At 40.8% G+C, this 26,791-nt stretch overlaps 1 protein-coding gene across 6 annotated transcripts in view; it reads left to right on the top strand.

Annotated features, from left to right (window-relative positions):
• Positions 1 to 26,791, top strand: part of SMC1B (structural maintenance of chromosomes 1B) — a gene marked incomplete at its 5' end in the record, with an annotated part of 40,084 nt that overhangs the window by 9,970 nt on the left and 3,323 nt on the right. For 3 of the 6 annotated variants that reach the window (XM_082223050.1, XM_082223049.1, XM_082223051.1), the window contains 18 exons: positions 3,529 to 3,767; positions 4,855 to 5,113; positions 5,580 to 5,720; positions 7,095 to 7,177; positions 8,883 to 9,090; positions 10,824 to 11,009; positions 11,353 to 11,532; positions 12,654 to 12,800; positions 13,435 to 13,572; positions 14,663 to 14,779; positions 17,014 to 17,120; positions 17,932 to 18,073; positions 18,635 to 18,780; positions 19,485 to 19,638; positions 20,249 to 20,347; positions 22,317 to 22,473; positions 24,337 to 24,491; positions 25,295 to 25,446. In XM_082223050.1, coding sequence (XP_082079176.1) covers positions 3,529 to 3,767; positions 4,855 to 5,113; positions 5,580 to 5,720; positions 7,095 to 7,177; positions 8,883 to 9,090; positions 10,824 to 11,009; positions 11,353 to 11,532; positions 12,654 to 12,800; positions 13,435 to 13,572; positions 14,663 to 14,779; positions 17,014 to 17,120; positions 17,932 to 18,073; positions 18,635 to 18,780; positions 19,485 to 19,638; positions 20,249 to 20,347; positions 22,317 to 22,473; positions 24,337 to 24,491; positions 25,295 to 25,446 — 2,810 coding nt within the window. Of the gene's footprint in view, positions 1 to 3,528; positions 3,768 to 4,854; positions 5,114 to 5,579; positions 5,721 to 7,094; positions 7,178 to 8,882; positions 9,091 to 10,823; positions 11,010 to 11,352; positions 11,533 to 12,653; positions 12,801 to 13,434; positions 13,573 to 14,662; positions 14,780 to 17,013; positions 17,121 to 17,931; positions 18,074 to 18,634; positions 18,781 to 19,484; positions 19,639 to 20,248; positions 20,348 to 22,316; positions 22,474 to 24,336; positions 24,492 to 25,294; positions 25,447 to 26,791 lie in introns of those variants that run through there. The other 3 variants (XM_082223052.1, XM_082223054.1, XM_082223053.1) reach the window with 3 other exon arrangements.

Here is a 26,791-nt window from a genome sequence, read left to right as displayed (position 1 = left end):
GTCAATTCATGTTTGTGGCTTCGAGAACACTGTCCAACCATCTTGTCCTCTGTCGTCCCCTTCTCCTTGTGCCCTCCATCTTTCCCAAAATCAGGGTCTTTTCCAGGGAGTCTTCTCTTCTCATGAGGTGGCCAAAGTATTGGAGCCTCAGCTTCACGATCTGTCCTTCCAGTGACCACTCAGGGCTGATTTCCTTAAGAATGGATACGTTTGATCTTTTTGCAGTCCATAGGACTCTCAAGAGTCTCCTCCAGCACCAGAATTCAAAAGCATCAATTATTCGGCGATCAACCTTCTTTATGGTCCAGCTCTCACTTCCATATATCACTACTGGGAAAACCATGGCTTTAACTATACGGACCTTTGTTGGCAAGGTGATGTCTCTGCTTTTTAAGATGCTGTCTAGGTTTGTCATTGCTTTCCTCCCAAGAAGCAGGCATCTTTTAATTTCATAACTTCTGTCACCATCTGCAGTGATCATGGAGCCCAAGAAAGTAAAATCTCTCACTGCCTCCATGTCTTCCCCTTCTATTTGCCAGGAGGTGATGGGACCAGTGGCCATGATCTTCGTTTTTTTGATGTTGAGCTTCAGACCATATTTTGCGCTCTCCTCTTTCACCCTTATTAAAAGGTTCTTTAATTCCTCTTCACTTTCTGCCATCAAGGTTGTATCATCTGCATATCTGAGGTTGTTGATATTTCTTCCGGCGATCTCAGGGACCACTAGGGGCGCATCAGAAGATGGCTGACAATAACATCTCTCCGACCCACACAAGGTAAATTGGAGGCTGTGATGGGAGTAAATAGCCTCCCTACCCCCCCCCCAGGATTATGGTGGGGGACTGCCCTTGCCTGCTGTGCCCTATACCACCCCCAAATTTGTGGGGTGGGGGCACTAGGCACAATGCCCTCCTGTGGGATTTCAGCACTCCTGGACGCCGTCTCTGATCCGCACCACTAGCTGCAAGAACTTCAAAAGAAATAATTTGGATGAAGCTAATGCACATATTTCAAGGAAGAAGGGGGAGTAAAGACTGCTAACAGAAGAGATCTCTGATAAAACAAGACGAGTCGGAGGAACAAGTATAGATCATGAGAAGATATGCCAAGACTCGGTATGGCAAAGGGACTGATGGGAGGGGGGGGGAACCTTCCTTTCTTTCTTTATGTGATTAAACAAGAATCCCACCCACCCACAAGTCAGAAATGTCGTTTTAAGGACTTAAGCTGTGGATTTAAGGCTGTGTGGAGATAAACTTTTGAACCAGAGCTTGTTTTAAGAAGAGCGTGGAATGTATAAGGGCTTTGGAATGACGCAGTTAAAAATACCGTCGCCATACTGGGAAGTTCTGTCGGAGGACTTAAGTCTGAGAGGAGAAATAGAGCTGTTTTTATATTGTGGATGAAACTCCTCAGTAGAACTTAAGAACGACAGTTCTGTAATTAATGATGGAAAGAGCGCTGTTATCTATGAAGGTGATATATGGAAACCATCTCGATTTGAGGACTGGAAGAACGGAAAAATTCACACAGGATTATTATTGGTGTTTATCAGCTTAAGGAGACTATCAGAAGAGATCATAAAGAAAAAAGAGAAAATATATGAACAAGATGTGATGTGGAAACAGCAAGATAAGTCTGGATAGAATTATGAACTTTGGACTGATTTGGACATTAACGCAGTAGCAAGAAGACAATCAGAATCCCCCTTCGGATCTTGAAATATGGGTTCCCTCAACAAAATTTAAAATTCGACTTTGTAATTCGGAATTTATGTGATGTGATTTGATTTGATTTGATGTGATTGGCCGGTTAATAATTTTTTTTTTTTAAAAAAAGATATTTCTTCCGGCGATCTTAATTCCGGCTTGGGATTCATCCAGCCCAGCCTTTCGCATGATGAATTCTGCATATAAGTTAAATAAGCAGGGAGACAATATACAGCCTTGCCGTACTCCTTTCCCAATTTTGAACCAATCAGTTGTTCCATATCCAGTTCTAACTGTAGCTTCTTGTCCCACATAGAGATTTCTCAGGAGACAGGTGAGGTGATCAGGCACTCCCATTTCTTTGAGAACTTGCCATAGTTTGCTGTGGTCAACACAGTCAAAGGCTTTTGCATAGTCAATGAAGCGGAAGTAGATGTCTTTCTGGAACTCTCTAGCTTTCTCCATAATCCAGCGCATGTTTGCAATTTGGTCTCTGGTTCCTCTGCCCCTTTGAAATCCAGCTTGCACTTCTGGGAGTTCTCGGTCCACATACTGCTTAAGCCTGCCTTGTAGAATAATAATCAACTAAAATAATCAATGGCTCTGCAATATCAGCAGTGGTGTAGTTTCTAAGGCAAAAGGAAAAGAAAATGAAAGAAAAATAAAATGCTCTTTCTGTTGTCCCAGACTCTCCTCAGCCCTCTTCCTACCTGCTGCTTCCCTCCTCCTTCCCCCAAGGATCTAGCTTCCCCTTTGTTCAGTGCTTCCCTGGCAGCTGCTTTTCCTGCTTCCCAGGCCCACCTTTTCTTTTTCAGCCAACATACTTACTCTGTCTACACTTCTCCTTCTGTCCCTGCCAATCAACCACCTGGTAATGGAATCTGTCCAATCAGAAGGGAAGCAAGTGCAAACAGTGAAAGGTAAGTAAAGAAGAGCTGAACCTTGAGCATGCAGCAGGAGGAGTGTGCACGACAGGGTGTGGATTGGCCAAACCCACAGCAGGCATACAGTTTCCAGAGGTTTGACCATAAGAAGACCTGGCCCTTGGACCAAAGAAGGTTAGCCATGCCTGTTTTAAGGAACAGAAGAGACTTTCTGGCCCACTTTGGTGCAGATTGAAACTGTGGCCCTTATGGCAGGCATACCAGTCTTTAACCTAGATGTGGCTTTAAAGTGTGTATCCCTGCTATGAATCTGGTCCTATTCCTCCAACACCTATAACCGGTTGTGACAAACTAAAGAATAATATAATTAAACAATTATCAAATAATATTGCTATGGAGAAGGCAAAACCTATGAATGGAGTATGTTTCCTTTCCAACTCTGTTAACCAGTGGCTAACATTTTGTCCGTATCAAGGTGGTGAGTGTTGTAAGACAATAGAGGCTGGGAGAGAGAGTTGACAACAATGTCTAGGCCATGCCCCTGATAGATAGTCGAGGCAGAGATCAGGGTAGGAGACCTTCCTTCTCTGATTCACACAGAGGCCCAGCCTGCAGGAAACCAGCACTCAGAGCTTGGGCTGCAGCAGGGCCAGATGGTGGTACCCATCTGCCCTCCCCCCACAAAAACCACTGAAACCCTTGGTATAGTGATGTCTGTTAAGAAATTTCTAATATTTACAAATGCTGTTTTAAGGATTTAAATATATAGGCTGCATCTATAAATCACAAATTATTACTAATACATATTGTATGTATATTTAATATAACCGAAATAAATGCAAGTTTTTTGTTTGGCACTTTGCTTTCAACTTTTAACTACCAATATCCATTGCTGTTGAATATCAGTTAGCTGCTAATGATTTGGTTGTTTACAGGCAGAGCATTACCAGATGATGTTTGACAAGTTAAGGGAATGCAGAGAGAAGCTGCAAATGTTCAAGCTGTATCACAATGAACAAAAAATTAACTTTCTGAACAGCAAATTGGCTGTAAAAAACAAGGATATTGATTCTAACAAAACTGCTGTTTCCCATGCTGAAGATGCAGTGGGAGCCAAGAAAAAAGCGCTTGGAGCATTAAATAGAAAACAGCAGCAGATCGAAAAAGAAATAAAGTAAGTGCATAAATTAACATTGTTGGGAAATGTTTGTTTTTACCCATCTCTCAGAATGCTGTGCTACACCTGATGGGTTTTGCTGGTATGTGAGGATTTTGTTTCCCCATTTTCACCAGGCAGTATAATGTTGTGAAATGCTTTGAGTGGGAATGCTTCTATTTAATCTCTTTCAGCTCTCCAGAGCCAGCCTGCTGAATCTGGAGATTATGCAAAGCTTCAGTTTCTATTTACTGACCGATATTGCTAAGAAGCTAAAATCCCAGAGAAGTTCAATATATATTTTTTTAATCTGATTTCACCCCTTCCCTTGCCAATCCCAGCTTCTTAGCATAACAGAAGAGTGAACAAAGCCTTGAAACCCAACCTTATGCCATCACAAAACAGGACTGTCCAGGGCCACTTTCCTGCCATTTCAGAATATGAATTCCCGGATTCCCCTTACTCCGGTTAAGGGCAAGGGTTCTTCTAAACCTATCAGCTCTCTACCTAGGGACCTGGGCAGAAGTGAGACATTTCTTCCTGAGACTCAAGAGCCTCCCTCAGGAGACACCTCATGACTTAGATAAGGAGAGAGGCCAGGGGAATGATTTACCCAATGAGGAGGTTAAGGGAGCCAGGTTATTTAACGCCTTGGCTTATGTCAAGGCCATTTCCAATGTGGTTATGTGCTCTGCTTAACCAGTTCCAGCAAAGGCACCATCCAGGGCAGCTTCAGTCTGCATCTGTCAAAGTATCTCAGAAGGCAGCCTCTTTCCCTGCAGTATTAAAGGGTGTAGCAGAATCAGAGTGAGCCTCCCCCTTGAGTACTTAGAAATCAGATGTGTCCCAGTATATTAGATTAACCAGCTGTGGGCTTTTTTATATGGGCCTTGGGCAGAATTTCCTGGTAGATCTCTGCGTGATTTGAATAAAGTAACCCCCTAAATGGATGTCTCCTTATGCCAACCTTGAAGTCATATTCAAAGTAAGTGGACCGATGTTTATTTGGAAAAAGGTTGATGACTTTAATGGAGCCTTTCAAAATTCTTTCTTGAATTCCTTTGAAAAGTACTTTGTTCAAAGATCAAAATATATCCCTTTTTAGGTCTCTGGAGGTTTTGCTGAATCAAAAAAGACCTCAGTATATAAAAGCAAAAGAAAGAACCTCTTACCAAATAAAAAAAGTAGATACAGCTAAGAAAGATTTAAAAGATCATATGAAAGAACAGGCTAAGATGGAAGAAAACAAAAAAGAGCTAGAGACAGAACTGATGGATATTGATAAAGCTTGGAAAGCCTATGAGAAAAAGGTTGAAGAGGAAGCAGTGCACCGAGGGAGAGAGGTTTTGCTAGAAGAAAGCCAGGTAAATTTCAAAACAAGCAGAAAAATGCTCAAGCTTTAGCTTTAGGTAGCTTTAGACATATACTTAACACATCAGGGGTTCGTTGTTTTCACCATTTCATTTTAAATTCTTTTTAATTCATTTTTGGAGTGATTATTATTTCTTAGCCACATAAATCAGGAAGTTGTTGCAGTAGATATTCATTATCTTTTGTATGTAGAATATTAAATGATGTTGGGTTTTTTTGTTTCTAGTATCCCATATAGTCCTACATGTTATTTTTAAAAGTTAATTAAAACCAGAAATAAAATAACTTTAAATACCTTAAATGGACAATGATTTGGAAAATTCAAGCTATAAAATTACTACATGGTGGATTTTTTTTAAAAAAGAATAATATTTTACTGATTGCTCTTGAGCACTTTATAAACTTGGTAAATAGCTTTTATGAAGCAACCTGGTAATGTATGTCCGATCTTGTGTCCAGATACGTAAATATAAGGAGCTGAAAGAACTAGTTAGGAAAAAAGTAGCTGTATTGACTCAGCAACTGAAAAAACTGCACTTGGAGCAAAAGGCAGATGAGGACAAGATGGCATTTGAGCAGCGGAAACAGAGAGAAGTTGAGGTACTTGTAAATAATAACAAACCAAAAATTATTTTGGGGCAAGAGTTGTATTCAACCTGTTGGCCCCCTTGGTTTTCATATTTCTATGTTAATACTGCACTTGCTGTGCAGTTCAAGAAACAGTGTATTTTCATGCATTCAGTTTCGCTAACAAACAGCACCAAGGCAGTTTTTCTCTGCCCTCCCTATTGCATCTGGTTAGTCCCGTAAAGAATAGTGATTGATGAAGATCCCAGCACATAATAGTCCTCCAGTGATCTTTGCATGGCAGAGTTGAGGAAATTGAGGATGGAAACTTCAATTGTTCTGGAAACAAAATGGTGTAGTAGGAAGGCAACTGGGTAGAGATGCAACCTTCAGGGGAAAAGGGAGCTGGAGACTGAACAACTGCAGGTGTTCCTTCATGAGACTGAGTATCTAGATCCACTACAGTCTGGGTTCAGGCCCAGTTTCAGAACTGAATCAGCCTTGGTTGCCCTGATGGATGACCTTTATTGCGAGAGGGACATGGGAAGGGAGACCCTGTTACTTTTGCTTGATCTCTCAGTGGCTCTTGATACTGTCAACCTTGATATTCTCCTGGACTGACTTAGTGGGAGGGATATCAGAGGCAGTGTATGACAGTGGATCTGCTTGTATCTTGTCCAGTAGTGTGTTAATAATTTTTTTATAAGTAAGTGGGAGACCAGGGAGAGAAAAAAGAAGGCTTACAAGCTTCACAGGGGGAGAAACTTGCCTGTTGTGAAAAAGATGCTAACCTGAAGAGCCTTAGGGTACCAGGGACCCACCAGGCAGACTCTCAGGTAAATGAATGCTTTGGGGCTCTGAGAGCTTCCTCTAGCAAACTCACAATGTTTCCTCTAATAGACTTTTCAAAGCGAGATCCTTCATTCTAAAGCCACTAGCATTTTAGAGGTAGAAGAGAGACAGTTTGTTACTGTTCGTGGCATTGATTCTCTCAAGCCCAGAAGACCTGAAGATGTGTTTCCAGTACAAATGGGCAGTGTTACCTAGATTGTCTTCTGAATCATTGGCTCTCTTTGGGGGAAGGGTTAATATGGTCATCTGTCATGGATGCTGTAGCTGAGATTCCTGCATTGCTCGGGGTCTCTTCCAACTCTAAAATTCCATGTTAATGGTTGATTGGATGCCAAATTATGCCCAAAATGGTTTATTCAGCAGCACTGCATCCTGAAGTTCTTCCAGTTGGTGGGAGGGTTAAGTACAGAGTGCTTTGCTTTGCTCTGTCTCTGAAGTAAGTCAGAGGAGCAATCCATCCCCTGGATAACTTCCATCCACTAGGGAGAGAATAAGGGTAAGCTTCACATTCCTTTTTGATAAAGCAGTATCTTTTGACATTCTGTTTTTGTTTAGGCAAGTATGAAGCAAGTTATGGAACAGATAGAAGATCATGAAAAGCGGATAGAGAAGTTGACAGAGTATAGCAGCACATGTGTGTATGTATTTATAAAATCTGATTAAATTTAAATTCATCACTTTTTGCACAAACATGAGCTATTAGATTAAAATATTTTGATAGTTCTTTGTTTGGTTTTCCCCATAAACCTGTTGTCAAAATAGTATATTAAAGGGAGAGCATTTCATGCAAATCTACAGGTGTATGCTATATAGTTTTGAGATGTAAACTGGCTGTAAACATATACCCAGGTAAACTCACAGAGCTCTGGAGTGGGCTGAGTTTCATAGGTTGACTGGGAATATTATTTTTAATACATGTAAAATTTATATCCTACGTTTGACTGGGAATATTATTTTTAATACATGTAAAATTTATATCCTACGTTTTCTCCCAAATGAACCCAGGGTGACTGTCAGGACACTGTCAGAGGCTCCTGGCTGGTTGCCCTCTTTCAGCGGGTCTAGGAAGGCTCCCTCACAGAGGGAAGCATTCATCACCCCATGGAGCCCAGAGCCCAGCCCTTCCCGGCTTGCTTTTATGAGCCAGAATGGGCAAAGATCAAGGAGACAGGTGGTCGGTTTCACTCGTCCAAACAGCCTGCCCACATCTACACTGTCTTCCATCTCCCTCCTCCCTGAAGGGTCAGGATGGGGAGGTAGTCTCCACCATTCCTACTCTGCCCAGTTCCTGACAGTGACAGACAATACAGTAGTAAGAACAATACTCTCTCCCAATAAATCAGTATGAGCAAGGTTCTTTTGGTGCTAACACCACTTGAAGTGAAAAGGATAATGAAGGAGCATCTCCACCCCCATCGTTCAGCCCAGATACTGAGGTCCAGCTCCGAGGGCATTCTGGCAGTTCCCTCACTGCGAGAAGTGAGGTTACAGGGAACCAGGCAGAGGGCCTTCTCGGTAGTGGCACCTGCCCTGTGGAACGCCCTCCCATCAGATGTCAAGGAAATAGCTATCTGACTTGTAGAAGACATCTGAAGGCAGCCCTGTTTAGGGAAGTTTTTAATGTTTGATGTTTTATTGTGTTTTTAATATTCTGTTGGGAGCTGCCCAGAATGGCTGGGGAAACCCAGCCAGATGGGCAGGGTATAAATTAATAATATTATTACTGGTCTTACATATGTACATTTTTGTAATGGATAGAAAGTGCCCTACCCAGCCAGGAAGGTTACTGTGCAAGGTGTGGGGGTGGGATGGGGAGATGCTTGTCTTAAGAATTTAGTTTAGTAAGTTTTACATTTGGGGGGGTCTTTCTCTCACTTGAATGTATCTTTGGTTCATACTGTTTTTCACTGTGGACACTTTGGATGATCAGGAATTTTCTCCTATGGTAGCTTTTTCCAGAGAGTTGTACTTCTATTTGCAGATCAAGATCCTGTAACTGAGTGTCCCCACCTAAGATCATTTACCTAGGGGTCAGGTAAAAACACTGTTGCGTAAGAACAACCAAGAGCCTTAAAGTGCAATCCTGATTGTTCCTTGGCAAGCAGGGTTTCTATTTGGCACTAAATTCAGCCCTGCCAGGACTGGCTTTTCTCGGCAGCTCCCAAATGGAGCCCATCCCTGCTGAAAGTGATGACAATCTGTTGATTGGCAGGTACTTCAAGCCCTTCTTGATTTGACTGGGATCCTCCCTTGAAGGATGACCTTCAGGATTCATGGCAGTATTGCTTAGTTGACATTAAACTAATTGGGCTGTGTTTTTTACCATTTTGCTTTGGTTTGAAGTGAATCTTTAGCAGAGAAAAAACAGGAAGAAGTAACACTCACAAATGAAATTGAAAGGTCGAAGATACGAATGTCTGAGTTAAATGAAGAACTGAATAAAATTGTCAGTGACCTGCATAATGCAAAAATCGATGTCCATGAGGGGAAACGCCAGAAGACAAGGGCTGAAAACTTGGAGAGCCTCAAAAGACTATATCCTGGTCACGTGGTAACTAGATGGACTCATTGTTACATTTTAATGTGTTCAGTAGACTTGAGAATTTCGCCTTGTGAATAGCCGGTTGTCTTTATCATGTTTCCTACTTGATAAATGCTGAGAAGTGTTGAACATAAGTGCAACTGAGAACTAGCAAACCATTTTTGAGTATCAGTATTTTTCTAACTGGGTAAAGAAAGTAGCACTATGGTGGCTACATAACTTTTAGTAACACTATGGTGGCTACATAACTTTTAGTAGCACTATGGTGGCTACATAACTTTTCTCACTAAAAGTGAGAAACTAGTAGCTAGCTAACTATTTCATAAAATATATACCCCACCTGATTAAAAATAAATAAATCTCAACTTGGTTTTCAAAAAGAAACTATGAAACCACAAGAATGTTTCTCCAACTGGCAGTGCGGGACAAGAGGAGCAGGAGGTTGGAAGCTCCCTGTTGAACCGCTCTGAGATGGGTGGACAACGCTAGGAGCCAATCCTAGTTTTTCCATTGTATCTGACTGTCCATACCGTTGGGAGGAGTATTGTGCTTGTCCTGCGTCTATGTTGCATCAGCACAGGGGGACATGATGTTGAGGCTGTGGAGAAGGTGCAGTTCACCTGAGCAATAATTTAATTCTTGGCACTCATTCACTTTAATCTTTGCAGATTAAAAAATATGTTTTTATTTTTAACAAGTGATCACTAAAAGATTCCATACCCCTCTTTTAAATAAATAAATAAATAAATAAATAAATAGTGTTTTAATTATTAGAATATCACTAACACACCCATTGCAGACACTGTCTTTTTAGCAATGTGTTCAATGGCTGCGCTCAAAATGATTTTTTTAAGCAATAAAACAATCCTTTTTATTATTATCATTATGGCAGTGATGCCCTCCAGATGATGATGATGGACTACAGCTCCCATCATCCTTGACCATTGCGGTAGTCTCGTAATCTGGGGAACTGGGTTACTGCAGCTCCCATCATCCTTGACCATTGCGGTAGTCTCGTAATCTGGGGAACCGGGTTCGCGTCTCCGCTCCTCCACATGCAGCTGCTGGGTGACCTTGGGCCAGTCACACTTCTCTGAAGCCTCTCAGCCCCACTCACCTCACAGAGTGTTTGTTGTGGGGGAGGAAGGGAAAGGAGAATGTTAGCCGCTTTGAGACTCCTGAAGGGGAGAGAAAGGCGGGATATCAAATCCAAACGCTTCTTCTTCTTCTTGCTGGCTAATAGCTTGAGTCCCACAGCTTCTGGAAGCCTCACATTGGCTAGCCATATAGTATGATATTAGGACTCTCATCCAAGTGGTTTTTCACTGAGCTAAAGCGGGGAAAGTGTTTTAGCAGTAATCACAAGTTTATTTTAAAATGGTGTGATAAAACATTGCCATAGTAATACACCAACATACCCAGAGGTTTCTAAGATGCTCCACATAGTAGGTTCTCATATGTGCTCAAATAAGGTTCATTTAGGTAGAATTCAGTGAATGTCTTTTCATAATGGATTCACTGCTCTTAAAAACTGCTCTGTATTTGCTTCTAGAATGAGGATTGTAAGATTCTGATGCCTCTTGAAAGATTGTAAGATTTTCTGATGCCTCTTGAAATGGATGCTTCCATCAAGGAAAAAAAATGCAATTTTAATTGAAAAAAATGGGAAATTAGCTAAAATGAAATGTGTGCTGTACAAACTCTAAAGATCAGTTTGCTCGTTATTGCTGTTCTGTTTTTAGTTTGGAAGACTGCTTGACTTGTGTCACCCTATCCATAAAAAATATCAGCTTGCTGTCACCAAAGTTTTTGGCATGTATATGGTTGCGATTGTTGTGGCTTCAGAAAAAGTAGCTAGAGAATGTATTCGTTTCCTCAAGGAACAAAGAGCTGAGGCTGAAACTTTCCTTCCTTTAGATTACCTTAAGGTACACTTTTATTAAAAGTATATTATTAGTTTTTTATTCACAAAGCTGATTGGGGATTACTTTGACATCTAAGAAATTTTGTTAGTTTAAATTTGCTTTAGAAATATTTTGTAAAATGTGACTGTAGTCTTAGAAGATTTTGTACAACAATTAAAGTGTCTAGGTTTGTATACTTGGTCTCTCTGTGGCTCCTTTTGGGCCCAGTTAATATTGCTTTATTAATTTATGAGTGTCTGAAAGCATGTTTCGTATGTTAGAAACAAAATCTGATAGGATACTTGTAATCTTTGTTACAGGCTCTTTCATTGTATTTAAGTAACCTTTTCTAAACATTTTTATTTAGGTAGAACCAATCAATGAACAGTTGAGAGAGATAAAAGGAACTAAAATGATGATTGATGTTATACAGACATCGTTTCCTGCACTGAAGAAAGTAATTCAGTTTGTTTGTGGGAACGGTTTAGTATGTGAAACAGTACAGGAAGCAAGACAAATAGCATTTGAAGGACCATATCGACTTAAAGTAAGCACAAAGAACCTCACTTTTAAAATAAGATTTCCTGTTGGCTTTTAAACACGCAAGGTACATGTTCAGAAGAATCATGGAGCTCATCTTTCCAAAACTATATAACTTGAAATGCTAGCCAGTGCCAGAAACATTTTATACAGCTAAAATAGGCTAGACTAAAGCACTTCCTGCTGACATGATAACACTGGTGGTCCTCTGAACATTTGCTTTTGAAAATTTGTTAATTTTATCTATTTTGATTATTTTGTTATAGCTACTGTTTTTATTGCTGTTAAAGTGTTATATAAAATATAATGCTAGGTTGGCAGGAGCTGGAACAGAGTTTATACTCTAATGACACATTAGCTACTGAAGTTAAACATTGTCCCACTGAATGGGTAAAATAGGAACCTTCAGAGTTTAAAAGTCACCATACACACCTGGCTCATAAGACAATTGACATCCAGTGCAGGTCTTTTAAAATTGCTGTTATATGAGACCAGCCAGAGGTTCTGGTTAGGTTTAAGCTAGCCAGAGGTTATCACATATACTACCTTTCATCCAAGATACAGGATAGTCAGATACACACTGTATTATATACAGTGGTGCCCCGCAAGACGAATGCCTTGCAAGACAGAAAACTCGCTAGACGAAAGAGTTTTCCGTTTTGGAGGTGCTTCGCAAAACGAATCTCCTATGGGCTTGCTTCGCAAGACGAAAATGTCTTGCGAGTTCCTGCGGGGTTTTTTCCTCTCCCCCCCCCTTTTTCTAAGCCGCTAAGCCGCTTATCAGCTGATCCGATAAGCTGATAAGCCGCTAATAGCGCTAATCCGTCAATGGGCTTGCTTCGCAAGACGAAAAAACCGCTAGACGAAGAGAATCACGGAATGGATTCTTTTCGTCTTGCGAGGCACCACTGTAATTGTCTTAATCCTGAACTATTTCACTGGTTTTATGTCCCGTTTCTTTGTGTTTTATTGGAAGGCAAAATTGATTTGAATATAGCTAGTTTGGAATATCCACCCCCCCCCCCCCATATACTTGCCCTCACCTCAGCCCAGGAATTGTTAGTATACTTATGCCTAATTGCCCTCTAGTAATATTGATCAATTCAGAAAAAAGTGTTTAATTTTCAGACAGTGGCTCTGGATGGAACTTTATTTTTGAAATCTGGTGTAATCTCTGGCGGCTCAAGTGATTTGAGAAAGAAAGCTAGATACTGGGATGAAAAAGAGGTGAATGAACTTAAAGAGCAGAGAGAGAAACTGATGAATGAACTAAAGGTAAAGCTATGGAAATTATGTCCAACAGTATCAGTGTTTGAAACTCCCTTTGTTCTAGGTGCGTTTTGCCACAAACTACAGGAAGGAAAGGAGGAGCTTTTCCTGCCTCCCCACTTCCAGCCACTCTCTGAAGACTGGAGAAGAGACCCTCTTCAGAATATGAAGGGGACTGGCAGGGGAAGCATGGCTTTGTTTTTTGCAGATGAGGACTAGATCATTTGAAATGAACATAATATTTTAGCTGTAGTTCATTCTTTTTCAGCTTTGTATTTTTGTTTTAAAAAAGCGTGCCTAGACATTCCGTTGTTGGGCCCATAACCTAAATTTAAGGTGCCAAAGTATCCTAATATCATTACTGTAATACTGTAAAAGGAACAATTCAACTTTTGATGAATTGATTCAATTTTTCCCCTAATGAACACGTTTTTGAAATGCAATTTCCCATAATATTATGCATTTTTTTTTTGTTATTTTCACTAATGCATGCATTTCAATGCATAGCTTCCCCAAATAAATACATTCTTGTACATATTACCCGGCTGGAGAACTGCACCGCAAATTTGTTACAGAAAGTGCGATTTAGGTAGGTTTCCCTCTAAATGCAAACTAAATCAGATTTCTCTCCTATACTTAGGACTTGATGAAAATCAAGCGCAAAGAGGCTGATTTAAAGCAGTTGCAAGCTCAGTGCCAAGGAATTCAAACACGACATAAATATTCGCAAAATGAACTAGAAGTTATTAAAAAAAAACATATTGCTAATTTCTATAAGGTAATATTAAACTCTCAGGTGGCTGTTTTCCTTGTCTGGGCAAAATGACTTGCTTTTTGGTTTTAACTAGGACATCTTAAATGGTAACATAATTGAGGTTTTTCCTTTACCCGTTGAAGAAATAGAAGTAATATTTTTTTTAAAACCCATAATTTAGGAGGGAATGTTTCTATTGGGAGACTTTCATTTTTATACTTTTATACTCTAAACATGAAGTCTACATTTAGATGAACAGGAAACTAAACGTTGGCCTTTTTGTGTTTGGGTGTTGGAGTGGGGGTGGCTTCTTCTGATCTCCGGACTGGCTTACTTTTTTATTGTGCCAAGGACTGCATTGCCCTTGATCAATCATCCAGGGGCCACAGTTTAAAAGTGAGTGCAACCACATTTTTGTCAATTTTGTTTATAAAGGACAAATATTGGGAGGGTGGGGAGGACACAAAAAACTTCTGTCATCACAGTAGCATAGTGAAGTTTACCTTTGGAAGGAGTCAATAAAACAATTTATTTAAATTAAATTTTAAATTATTTTGTAAATTGAGAAATTTAGGTTGGATTTGTCTGGCCTCAAACATGTTGCTGTCACCAGCTACATTAGGAACCAGTTACAGCAGTAATAAATTATTTCTAAGAATTAATATCATTAAAATCATTAAATGTTTAAAAGAAAAAATGGAAGACCCCACAAAAAGCCTTTTTTGGCATCATGGTCTCATAGTGGGGAACCCATAGTGTGGTGGAGTCTCCTTCTTTGGAGGTCTTTAAGCAGAGGCTTGACACCCATATGTCAGGAGTTCTCTGATGGTGTTTCCTGCTTGGCAGTGGGTTGGACTCGATGGCCCTTGTGGTCTCTTCCAACTCTATGATTCTATGATTCCATAGAGCGGTTTTAGGGGAGGCCTCACCAAAAATGGTTTTGGGTACAAAATGCAGCCATTGGACTGCAGGTTAGCTACCTATGTTCTGATAGTTACATTTGCCGTACAATTGTGTGGTTCCAGAATAAAATATCCTCACAACATAAATAATTAAAACAGTGAGACTAGTTCTCCATTGTTTTTAAAGACTGTTCATATTTATTTGTATTTAGGAAAAATCTATGCTGGAAAGTGTACTATTAAATAGCCAGTCAGAACATGTGATGTTGAATGAAGGAGTTTTACAAAGAGCTGTTAAAATGGATGAACTCCAAAAGAAAATTAATGAGGTATAAGATTTTCATTCATGGCAGCATATAGAACCATAGAATGGATGTCTTACGGCAATTGGTTGTAGATGTGTGTTCCTTGTGCAGCTGCTTCTGAAACCCACAGATCTAAGGGGAAAGCTCCAGACCTGCTTTTACACTTGCAATAAACTTAGTGCATATAGCCAAAAGCCTTTGCAGACTTCATGGTCACTCAGACCACAGATTAATAGTTTACAAAATAAAATGTATCCAGGCTATGTACATAACCCAGGGAGGGGGGGTTCAAAAGCTCAACAAAACACTTTCATATCCAAAAGCTATAGAGGACATAAAGCTCAGTTAAAATAAATTTTAACGTTGTTAATAACGAAAACATAGAAAAGTGTTCAAATAATTTTCTGGCATCTGGAAAAAGGGCACAGTGATGGTCTAATGTCAAAGATCCATCTTTCAGAGGTTAAGATACAGCTTGCCAATTTATTTGGATAATTCTTTGACAACTTACAACCCTTTATGGGAACCCTGCACAGTTTAGTAAGACCCTGATCTTAGGTTTCATTTAAATTGAACCAGTATTGTAAGGAAGGCAGGTCCGCTGTTGCTGCCATAGATAGCAATCAAGGTTCAGCTCTCTAAGAGGAACGGATGGTGTCCCTGAAGAAGTCCTTGACTCCTTCTTGGAAATAGGTTCTACAGAATTTCCAGTGCTGCCTTTACTTCTCTCTGGCATTTGCCCCTGTATAATAATTATGTTAATTCTTTAACAGAAAGGAAATCTTCAAAATGGGCACCAGCACTTCATTTCTATTATAAAATAAAATTTGAAACAGTTTTAACCAAACACCAATTTCTGTAACAGTTCAGGCCAAACTAGATGTGATGCTGTTCATGCAGTTAGCAAGTGTGTGTGTGTGTGTGTGTGAATAAAACCAAGTAAAAAGGAGCTATGCTGAAGAGTAGGCAATTTAACCTTTTTCTTCCACCATTGTCCTGATCCAGATCTCTCCTCCCAACCCCCATATTTGCATTGGGAGAAGAGCTCCCACTTGCTCCAAAGGGAATTGCCAAAGGGAATTTTCTTCCCAGTGCTGATAAGAACCATGGGATGGGACAGTTATTTAGGTGGGGAGCATAGAGGGGCTAGAGAGTTGAAGACTCCCCCCCCCCCAGCTGCCTTACAGTCCCAGTCCAAATCACACACATGCCATATGGCTACTATTTGTGTTTGTACAATTGCTACTTTCCTTAATAATGTAATGTCTAGCTTGGCCTGATCTCTACCAACCCAATATTCCTAAAAAGGTGTGTCTGCAGTAAAAAAAATAGTAGTGAAATTCTTCTGGCCCTATCAAGCTTTTCAGTGTTCCTGTGTTCCAATTAACAGGTCAATACCTCACAGTGAATAATAAAATGCATTGTTGAAGAAGAAAAGGTACAAGTGAGGTTTCTTTCCAGTGACTCTGTGAAAGAGGTCATTAAGAAAATTCTTGTCTTGACAATGTTCCTAAATGGCACATTCACACATTACACACAGACACAAGCATTTGTCTATACCAGTGTTTCCCAAACGTTTTTGGGCAACGGCACACCTGTTTACCGGAAAAAAATCTCGCGGCACACCACCATTAAAGCCCCGCCCCGTGACATCAGCGCGCAGCGTCACGCCGGGAGGGACGCACAAAAGTGAACGTTTTTTCCCTTCCCCTTGCCGGGGTGGGAGGAGGCAGCAGAGCGAGGGACTGAGGGACGGCGGCAGCTGAGGCGGCGGCGGCTGTTGTGGTGGTGGCGGCGATAGCGGGCGGAGGAGGAGCCGTCGCCGGGAGTTGCTGCTGCTGCTGTTGCTGCTGCTGCCCGGACATGCCGGCCTCCTCCTCCTCCGCTGTCGCGCGCGCTGCCCCGCCGCTCGGCACCACCACCGCGGAGCCGCCCCCGGCTCGACGCGGATCCTCGCCGCCGCCGCCTCTCGCCGCCCGACTCGCCCGCCTCCCTCCCACGGCACACCAGCCGGTGTCTCACGGCACACTAGTGTGCCGCGGAACACCGGTTGGGAAACACTGGTCTATACATATAGAAGTGTTATTGTTGATTTACATAGCTTAACTACTTGTATACTTGTTGAATGTAATATGTGAACATCCCTACAATAACAATTGATACTTCTTACATTTCTAAAACCTTCATATACTGTGTGAAAGAACTTCTTTTAAGGAATTATATTTAATTGCCTTCTTGGTGGGGGGTTGTTGCAATAGGTGGAAGACAATGTTTTCAGTGACTTCTGTGCAGAGATTGGAGTAGACAATATTCGTGTATATGAAAAAGAACATTTGCAAGAGCAGGAAGAAATTGACAAGAAGAGGTAACTATTCAGAACTGAATAGTAGTGATGTTTTGTGACATCATTCTGTAATCAGAATTCCTCCGTTTTCTGTATACATACATACTTAATGTCTCTGTCCTAAGATATTGTTCAGCTATCATCATATGATGATTATTTTATTGTTAAATTGAGGTCAGTAATATGTTTGCATAGAATGCCCTTGCCAGTATGCATTTGCTACTCCTCGGGGATGCAAGGACATTGGGGGAGAGGAATTGTCGCTAGCTTTATTCTTTTCCAAAGTGGTTTTGCCTATCCTATCCCTACCAATAGGGATGTTTGCATGTAATGTTTTTATATGTTGCTTCCTTATTTACCCCTGATTCCAATACCTTTTGCTTCCTTGGTTGCTTCCCTTGGATTGAAGATTAGATTGTAAGCTTTGGGGGATCTACACTGCAAAGCGCCATGCATTCTGATGCCACTTTATTGTTATTATTAAATAATAACTTGTTTTTTACCTTGCATTTAGAGGGCAGCCTAAAGCCACATGGACACCCACCCCTCTGCAACTGATCAGTTCAGCCTTTTAACAAGTGTGATCTGCCCCTCCCCTGGCAGTCTGCTGGGTAGAGAGGAAGAGGGGGCAAGAGAAAAATAGGTGTGCCAGAAATAGAGAGAGAAAGTGGGTGCCCCCCACACTTCTGACTCTGTCCCTGCCCACTGTTGACTTTGGCCCTCCCACAGTCAACACAGATCCCTTGACATTACTTCTGAGAGATGTAATGGCCCTTGACAGGAAAACATTGCTGTCTCCATCTTAACATATTGCTGTATTGTGTCTGTTCAGGTTTCAGTTTGAAAACCAGAAGACACGACTGAGTGCTCAGCTTGAGTATATTTGCAGCCTGGTAGACAAGGCGGTGAAGAAGAATAACATGTTAAAGGAGAATATTTGCAAAGATGAAGCTTATATTATTAGCCTGAAAAAGGTAACCAATGGTTTGTTACAATAATTCATATCCAGCTTTTCAAGTTTTCACTACAATCAAGCAGTGCATAAAATTTCTTAAAGTAATATAATAATCAGATTTGGTTACAGTCATTTACTTCACAAAATAAAAAAAAATCCTTCCAGTAGCACCTTAAAGACCAACTAAGTTAGTTCTTGGTATGAGCTTTCGTGTGCATGCCAAGAACTAACTTAGTTGGTCTTTAAGGTGCTACTGGAAGGATTTTTTTTTATTTTGACTATGGCAGACCAACACGGCTACCTATCTGTTACTTCACAAAGAAATTGGTTTAATTATTTTAGAAGACCTCCTTTTCTAGGCATTTTGCACTATGCGCACATTGCATGTCTATAATATATGAACATATAAATGTAACTAAGATTAAGGAGTGAGATGGCAATTAGGAGGGGAAAATCCATGTAGATCAACCCAACACAGAGATATTAGAGTGTTCCATCTCTACCAATAGGTATCTGACTACCTTGTCTGGATAAGATTACCATGAGGCTATTATACTTTATAAATACTTTTCATACATAGGATGAGCAAAACTTTTTACAAATGGTCGAGGAAGTTACGGTGGAACTGCAACAGCTGAAGGAAAGGTGGAATGTTAATAAGGCTGATGTTGCAGAAGCACAGAATCAAGTTGAGGAATCAAGGAAGGCATTGCTAACTCTAATAAGGTAAGGTTGTGTTTAGAATAGGTAAGTGATTTGTGGGGGGAGGAACTCCAGATAACTGAAACTTCTCTCACTAATTTGTGTGAACAGGAACATTTAAGTTGAGCATTGTATACTTGCTAAGATAGTACAATTCTGTACAACTGCTATGACCTAGATCCGAAGGTTTGTGATGGAGAGGTTCTTTGTGTACAACAGGGTGTCTCCAATACCATCTTCATTGCAGCCTGACAGGCCACTCATGAATTGGTGGTATAGAGCAGGTTAAGAGATCCAGAAGCTGATGTGCACATGTTCAGCTATGGTGCTCGTTGGATCACCACCGCAGGGTGCCTTTGGATGGTAAAAAGGTGACAAGAGCAAATGTGTAAATGACTTGGATACAAAACTGTTTCTATCTTTGAAAGAGGGCATGCAAATCTTTCCCAGTTACTTGTGTCTGCTTACACATGTCACTGAAAGCAAGCAAGCAAGCTGAATTTGATGGGGAAGTAATTGATTTCTAGAATGGATTGAGATACTTTGTATTTGGGTTAGAAACTTAAGCTTGAAGTGTGGTTCAAAAGTACTATCTCATGTGTTTCTAAACCCAGGTATTAAGTCTAAATTAATAATATAATATACAAACTATTCTTATATAAATTTTAAACCTTCAGTAGCTGAAATATCAGTGTTATGTTTTCTGTGTTCTTGCTTTTTGGTGGCAGAGAGTTGGCAAAGTTGCAAAAGGAAGGTATTGCAATCGAGACTTCTCTGGAACAGAAAAAGTTAGAAAGGCATAATACCTTTCTTGATTGCAAACTCCAGGACTTAAAGATCGGACTTCTTTTGGGATCTTTGGATGACATTAGTGAAATAGAGGTAGGTTTTGTGGCATATTAAATAATTTAATACAGTTGTGGAGTTTGTACATAAATAAGGTCTGCCAGACCTTGATCTAACTAGAGTAGTGTTTTCCAAACTTGGGTCTCCAGCCATATTTTGACCACAGCTCCCATCATCCCTAGCTAGCAGGACCAGTGGTCAGAGATGATGGGAACTGTGGTCCAAAAACATCTGGAGGGCCGAATTTGGGAAACACTGAACTAGAGTTTTATCTGGTGGCAAGTACCAAATTTTTAGAAGAGCTACCACAGAGAGAGCACAGAGAGAACCAGAACTGCAAAGATGTCATCCTGATGGGTGTTTCCCTCCCAAATCCAATGCTATTTTATTCAGATGCTAGGATGTATATTTAACAATTGATGCTCCTGCCCCTCAAAAAGGGCAAATGTGTAGAAATATATGAATAGGAGGCTGGATAAAATTGAGGCACCACTGGTTTTCATGAAGAAGTAAACCGTACCTTAACCATAAGTAGAAGGATGGGAGAGGAGAGAGAAGCAAATGCTGCTGCTGCTGCTGCTGTTTTGGGTTTTTTCAGTTTTAAGTATTATGTATCTCCATTAATTTTGCTGGCTGTTTGTTACAGCTGGGATCTGATACTGAAACTACAGAAATGACGGCTGATATCTATGAAAGAGAAGAGGCAATTCATGTAGACTATAGCAATCTTGCAAAAGAGCTAATGGTAAGAGAGGATCTCCATTTTAATATTGTGCATGAAAGCATGTTTTCATGAGCTTGGTTCCACAGTTTATTTCCCGTTTGCCTGGCTAATGTGGTTAAAAGGAACATCTGGCTGCCATGATTCCTTAGATATTCTCTGCCGCATGCAACTTGCTCCGTAAGCAGGACTGCAATCAATCACCCCAGAGACTGTTCATCCTGTGGTGTGCAGGACCACTGAACCGCTTCCTGCTGCTATGAACCACGGAGGGAATCTTTCATGGACGCCCATTGAAGCTTTGCTGCCAAGGAGTGTGGTGGAGTCTCCTACTTTGGAGGTCTTTAAGCAGAGGCTTGACAACCATATGTCAGGAGTGCTCTGATGGTGTTTCCTGCTTGGCAGGGGGTTGGACTCGATGGCCCTTGAGGTCTCTTCCAACTCTATGATTCTATGATTCTATGATTCCCTCCCACAGACAGAAGCAGCTTCAGGGAGAAGGGTGGTTTTCATCAGCATGTGGGGGACATTCTCCCACAGCTTGTGCAGTCTGCACTTCATAGCACAACTACCTGTTGTGATGAGTGCTTCTGCATTTCATAAGTTTGTGGTGAGGAAAAAATGGGGAGAATTATGTATGCCACCTTGAGCTCCTTGGAGGAAAGGTGGGATATTAATAAGAAAGAAAAGAAATTAGTTCTGCATTCATTCTGCATTACAGACACTGCATACTGTGTTGAGACTATTGTTGTTTGTAGGTATTCACAGCTATATCAGGTTTGTTGCCTGAACCAAATTCTCCCTGAATTCTTTAGTCCCTCAGATAGGTAGATACTGCCATCTGCCATCCACTGTCAGGAATTGCAGAGTTGGGAAAGGAGATTTCCTCCCGGTGTAGAGACCCTGGTCAGTTTCCTGCGTCCTGTCCAGATGGTTTTGCCTTTCATTGCTCAGGACTAGCCTCACATCTTGGACTGTTGGGTGATTTATCTTCCCCTTCCTTCCCTGCTTGCTTGCTTGCTTGTTGTTCATTATGGTGAGTTTTGAGTGGTTTGGGTTATTGTTTTTTTCCTGACAGTATTTTACTTCACACATCTCCTCACATCCGCTAGGCTACTTGGCCCAGTGGTTTGGTGTTTTGTTTGTTTCCTGGCCCCTCAGCTTCCCCACCTGAAGTGAATCCCCGAGTTTAATTTTATTCAATGGTAGTTGTGGTATGTGAGCAAATGTCTTCAGTCTCTTCCCCACACCTGCTCTCCTAAGCCACAGCAGTTCCTTTTCTCTTAGTAGCTTTTGCACCCAGGCCTTTCCTGAAAGCCTTTTTAAAACATGTTTTTCGTTCTAGTATGTTTTCCTTATTGTGTCAGTAAAAGGTAAAGGTAAAGGTACCCCTGCCCATACGGGCTAGTCGTGTCCGACTCTAGGGTTGTGCGCTCATCTCACTCTAGAGGCCGGGAGCCAGCGCTGTCCGCAGACACTTCCAGGTCACGTGGCCAGCGTGACGAAGCTGCTCTGGCGAACCGGCACCAGCGCCGCACACGGAAACGCCGTTTACCTTCCCACTATAAAGCGGTACCTATTTATCTACTTGCACTTAAGGGTGCTTTCGAACTGCTAGGTGGGCAGGAGCTGGGACCGAACGACGGGAGCTCACCCCACCGCAGGGATTCGATATTGTGTCAGTACCAGTACCTTAAAAATCATACTTCCTAAACTCTGCCGTTCCTGCTTGTGGGTGATAGATGGCAGTATCCATCTGATGGACTGTGTATGCTCTAATAAGGTCAATCTGAGTCCATAAGGCCACGAGGAATAAGCATGGCACTTGCAGCCCCACAGGGACAATCAAAATGTTGCAACTGCAGCAAGTTCCTCTGGTGTGGACATTACCTCCCCCCTCCTTGTCTTTTCTTTTAAGACTTTGAGGCAATTTTTAATAACCCAATACCATTATTCATTGTTTTTATACTTCTTTATTTCATTTTACATCTAGGACTTGCGCTCCGACAAAGATATTGAGACTCACCTAACAAAACTTCAGCAGGAAATAGCATCTAGAGAAAATGTTCTATCAAAAACAGCAGCACCGAATATGAGAGCTCTTGAGAGATTACATGTTGTTACAGGCAGATTTCAAGAATCGGTTGATGGTAATATTGAACCTTTTTAATTAGTAAAATTAATAATAAAACGATTCTGTGATTCTGATAGTAGTAGTGAGAAAGGTGTTTCTGTAAACCCAGATTTTTTGGGTGCCCTTGTGGCTGTCTGATCACCCCACAACGCACTTACATCCTAATTTATTACCTTATTGCAAGTCTTTCAAAATGTCCTAGCAGTTGACAGGAAAGAGGCGAACACATGTCTTAGATTAAAAATCAGCCACAACTTTTATTTATAGTTTGCCTTCAATAAGTAATTGAGATAAAATATTTGAAAGGTGGCCAGGAGGCCTCCTCTTCCTTCTCTCTCTCCCCCCACCCCAAGAGAAGTGACTTGGCTGCTTGTCCTGCTGGACTATCTGTTGGGGCCTTTTTCCTCTGCGGAAGCCCCGTACTTGAGCATATGGTTAGGTTATGAGCAGGCCCCTTCAGCACATGCTCCCAAACCTGCTGGGCAGTCCCCATCCCATCCCCTATGGAACTTACTGTTCTGCCTGGCAAGTTGTCACCATTATTTGCATCAAGCAAGGACACCACATGCGCTATAAACATGCAACACCAGATGGCGCCAGAGAGCAGGAAATATATGTGTTTTTCTAAAGGGTTTTTTATTTTATTTTGTTATAATGATCTAATTTCTGACTTATTTATAGCATTTTTTTCTGTGTCTAGATCCACCACAAGATCCTTTAGGCAATATTCCAAGAAAGTAATCGTCGTTGGCCGGCCTCCCCCCCCCCCCTTTTCTTGAGATATCACTTTAGGGACCTGAAAACAGCTCTTGGTTACAACATTTAAAAACTTCCAAATAGTTTAAAAAAAACATTATAATCACAAAAGCATGGTGGCTCTTAAAAATATACACCTCAGGTGTCAGAAGTCCGAGTAACATGGGCCTTGCCTGAAATGTTTCTCAACCCTCACAAAATCCCTTTCCTTGTAAGATACTCTTCTTTGTCCCTCCCGTGATGACTCAAAGCTTCCATTCATCCCAAGAGTTACTTGTCAGGCCCGCAAGGCTTGACAAACATCCTGGCACTCCACATCCTGGTTGCCCCAAAGGGCTTGCGGGGCTGGGAGGACAGTGCTGCCTTCTCTCCCGCACTGGAACTTGCAGGTGAAGGTATGCTTTAATGGCAATTTTTGCAAGGATGTTCATTTTTATTTGTCCCTTTAGGGCAATAGATGTAGAGGTTCTGAAGAAAGAGAACATCCTAGTAAATCCAGTGTTCCATCAAAAGTATAGACATTTGCAAGGATTTTTCTTTCTTTCCATAAAAGTGTGAAGCAATTCAATTTTCCACCATACACAGATAGATAAATGGGCCATATAAGCTACAGTAAAGTTTGAATTTAAATAGCACTGCAAACATATAATGTTCACTGAGAACACTTTGTAAATTGCAAGAACCTGGACTTGTACAGCACAAACTTGTATGTTGAGAAAAGTGGCTTTCTGTTGCAAAATAACATCTGCATAAATACTGTTTTCTTGTGTTTGTTTACCGAAGTTGGTAGGAAATTGTGGGTAGAATCCAGCTGGTGACCTTTGCTCTCATGGAGGGACTTTTGATTCAGCGGAAAAGGAGAAAGGTTGAATTTTGCTAATTCATTCTTCCACCTGCAGCTCTCCACACCACCTTCAACCCTCTGCTGGAGGGTGACAACTGTCTGAAACGAATTTGAGTATGGCGTAAATCACCTATCTATGTTCTTACATTAGCAGAGGCATCCACCAGAAAAAGCTCTTCCTTGAATGCAAGGACATTAGTTGGATTCTACCCTATAAAATTAACTCCCAATATTTTAGTGATATGTTCTGTTAAAGCTAGTTCAATTATCCTTTTACAGTGTTTGAGACTTGTAGGACAGAAGCCAGATTATGTAGGCAAGAATTTGAGAAGGTGAAGAAAAAGAGATACGAGCTGTTCAGTCAGTGTTTTGAACATGTGTCAGTAGCTATAGATCAGATCTACAAGAAACTCTGCAGAAACAGTAGCGCTCAGGTTTGTAATTTTTCAGATATTTCATTTAATACTCTTTAACAACAACAGTGAGTGTACTGGTTGTAGATTAAGGCTAGATTACTGGTCCATCAGAAAATGAATCATTCAAGGAATTCTTCTTCTTAGTTTTTAAAACAGAAATATGGGCAACCAGATTCAGGATTCAAAATAAAGTGATCCAAGGCAAACAGCAAAGGGTCCAATCCCTCTGCCTCCATGACTTGGAAATACAGAGTTAGCTGGGCATGGGGAAACGACAGAGCTGGTGAAAGATGACTTACCTGTGAAGCTGCATCAAGGCTCCACAGTAGAAGAGTTTGTTTTGGGGGTGGGAAGTTTGTTCTGTGCAAAGTTGGCATGCAGTTATGAAGGTTAGGTTAACTTGCCATGCACAGAACTAGTGTGTTCTCAAACTTTGTGCTCATGGACACAGAAAGGAGCTCTGGCTTGTTTCCAAAGCAGCTTGTGAATGATTTTCTGTTGTTCTTTTCCATCCAGTACAAATACCGCTTTGGACTTTAACATCTAGATGCTCCCTGTTCTCCAAATTCACTTCGAAGAATGTTGTATTGTTTGCATCCGTAACTTGAATAGGATTGCATTTTTGTCCAAAAGAATAATTTAAATTGCATTTCTGGAAACCAGTATTTTTTTAGCATTCACGAAATCTGGAATAGCCAGTATGGTGTCTTCCTGATGTTGCAAGGTTGACAATGTTGACAAGCCCTGCATTAAATTTTTTACAGATAAAGCTAATGCCCATGTTTTGTTATTAATTGAACAAGGAAGCTGGTATCTTTCAGGCATTTCTTAGTCCCGAAAATCCTGAGGAGCCTTACTTGGAAGGTATTGGCTATAACTGTGTAGCTCCTGGAAAAAGATTTATGCCAATGGACAACCTGTCAGGTGGTGAAAAATCTGTTGCAGCTTTGGCTCTTGTGTTTGCAATACACAGGTAATACATTGCACTTCAAAAAAGAATATGACACACATATCACAGTTTATACAACCGTGGTATCGTTTTGGAGTCACTCCATTCTTCATATAATGTTGAGATTCTACCTCTGGGCATATATGGTGGACAAGATGAGAAAGGAGAGCAACATATATAAGCTTTCAGTTTGTTCTGGAAGTGTGGAAAGGCAAGAGAGGATTTGGTCTGTTGTTGGTCCTGTGCTTATGCTTCGAAGTTCTGGAAGTAAATGTGGAAAGCTGTTGATCATGTTTTTGTGGCCCTGTGTCAACACCCGGTTTCTAGGGGATGTTCTTCCTATATTCAGTTCTGGCTCAAGCTCCAACCCAGAAAACCTGGTTCTCCAATTTATTTAGCTAGATCAACAAGAGATAGGCAAATAGATTTTCGTCTAGAATGTGCCACTTTCTCCCAAGGTACACCTATTCCAAAGGAAGTCTGTCAGGGATGCAACAAGCGAGGGGGCTTCTTCCAGGTGCAGAATTTGAGAGAGGTGCAGTATTAATACTCCTAGGGAACTGCAGCTTTTGCTACAAAGATAACCATCTAAGTTATCCATTAAGCACTTCCATGCAAATCAGTATCCAAATAAATAAAAATTATACAAAGTAGCTCCTTCCTTGGGGCAAAATTACTCTTATTTAGAATTCAACATATGCTAGTGGTCAGATGAGCACCATTATTTAAGGGATATATAAAATACCAGTGAGAAAGTTTATATAAATCATTTACCAGTACTTACGGTAGTTGCCTTTTTTTCTTGCTGATTGAAATAAATGATTTAAAGTGCCTTTATTGATAAGCCCAAATCAGGTAGTAGGAAATGTATTTAAATTATTGTGTTTGTCTTTTATATTGTTTCTTAGTTTGTTTCATTATGTAATCTTTTAATTTTTGTAATTTCTAATTATTGTGGTCTTGTATAGTAATTAAAATAAAAAGAAATCTGTGTATCTGAAGAAGTGTGCATGCACACGAAAGCTCATACCAAGAACTAACTTAGTTGGTCTTTAAGGTGCTACTGGAAGGTATTTTTTTATTTTGACTATGGCAGACCAACACGGCTACCTATCTGTAACTAAAATAAAAAGGTTTGAGAACAATGAAGTGCACTCCAGCTATGTTCACACAGAGGTCATTACTTCTGTTCTGTTGCTCACTAATTCTGTAGCTGATAGTCAATAGATACCTCTTACTTCTGTAATGATCATATTCGTTTTGAGAACGTAATGCTGCCTTGCCCCACAACAGGAGGATCATGTTGAATGAAGTTTGTCTCCTACTAATCTTCTAGCGCTGCTACCATGCTAGTTGTTTAGAATGGAAT

Source organism: Podarcis vaucheri, assembly GCF_965113315.1.
Source record: "Podarcis vaucheri genome assembly, chromosome: 5".
NCBI classification, from domain to species: domain Eukaryota; kingdom Metazoa; phylum Chordata; class Lepidosauria; order Squamata; family Lacertidae; genus Podarcis; species Podarcis vaucheri.
This window is presented reverse-complemented; position numbering and strand designations above follow the sequence as displayed.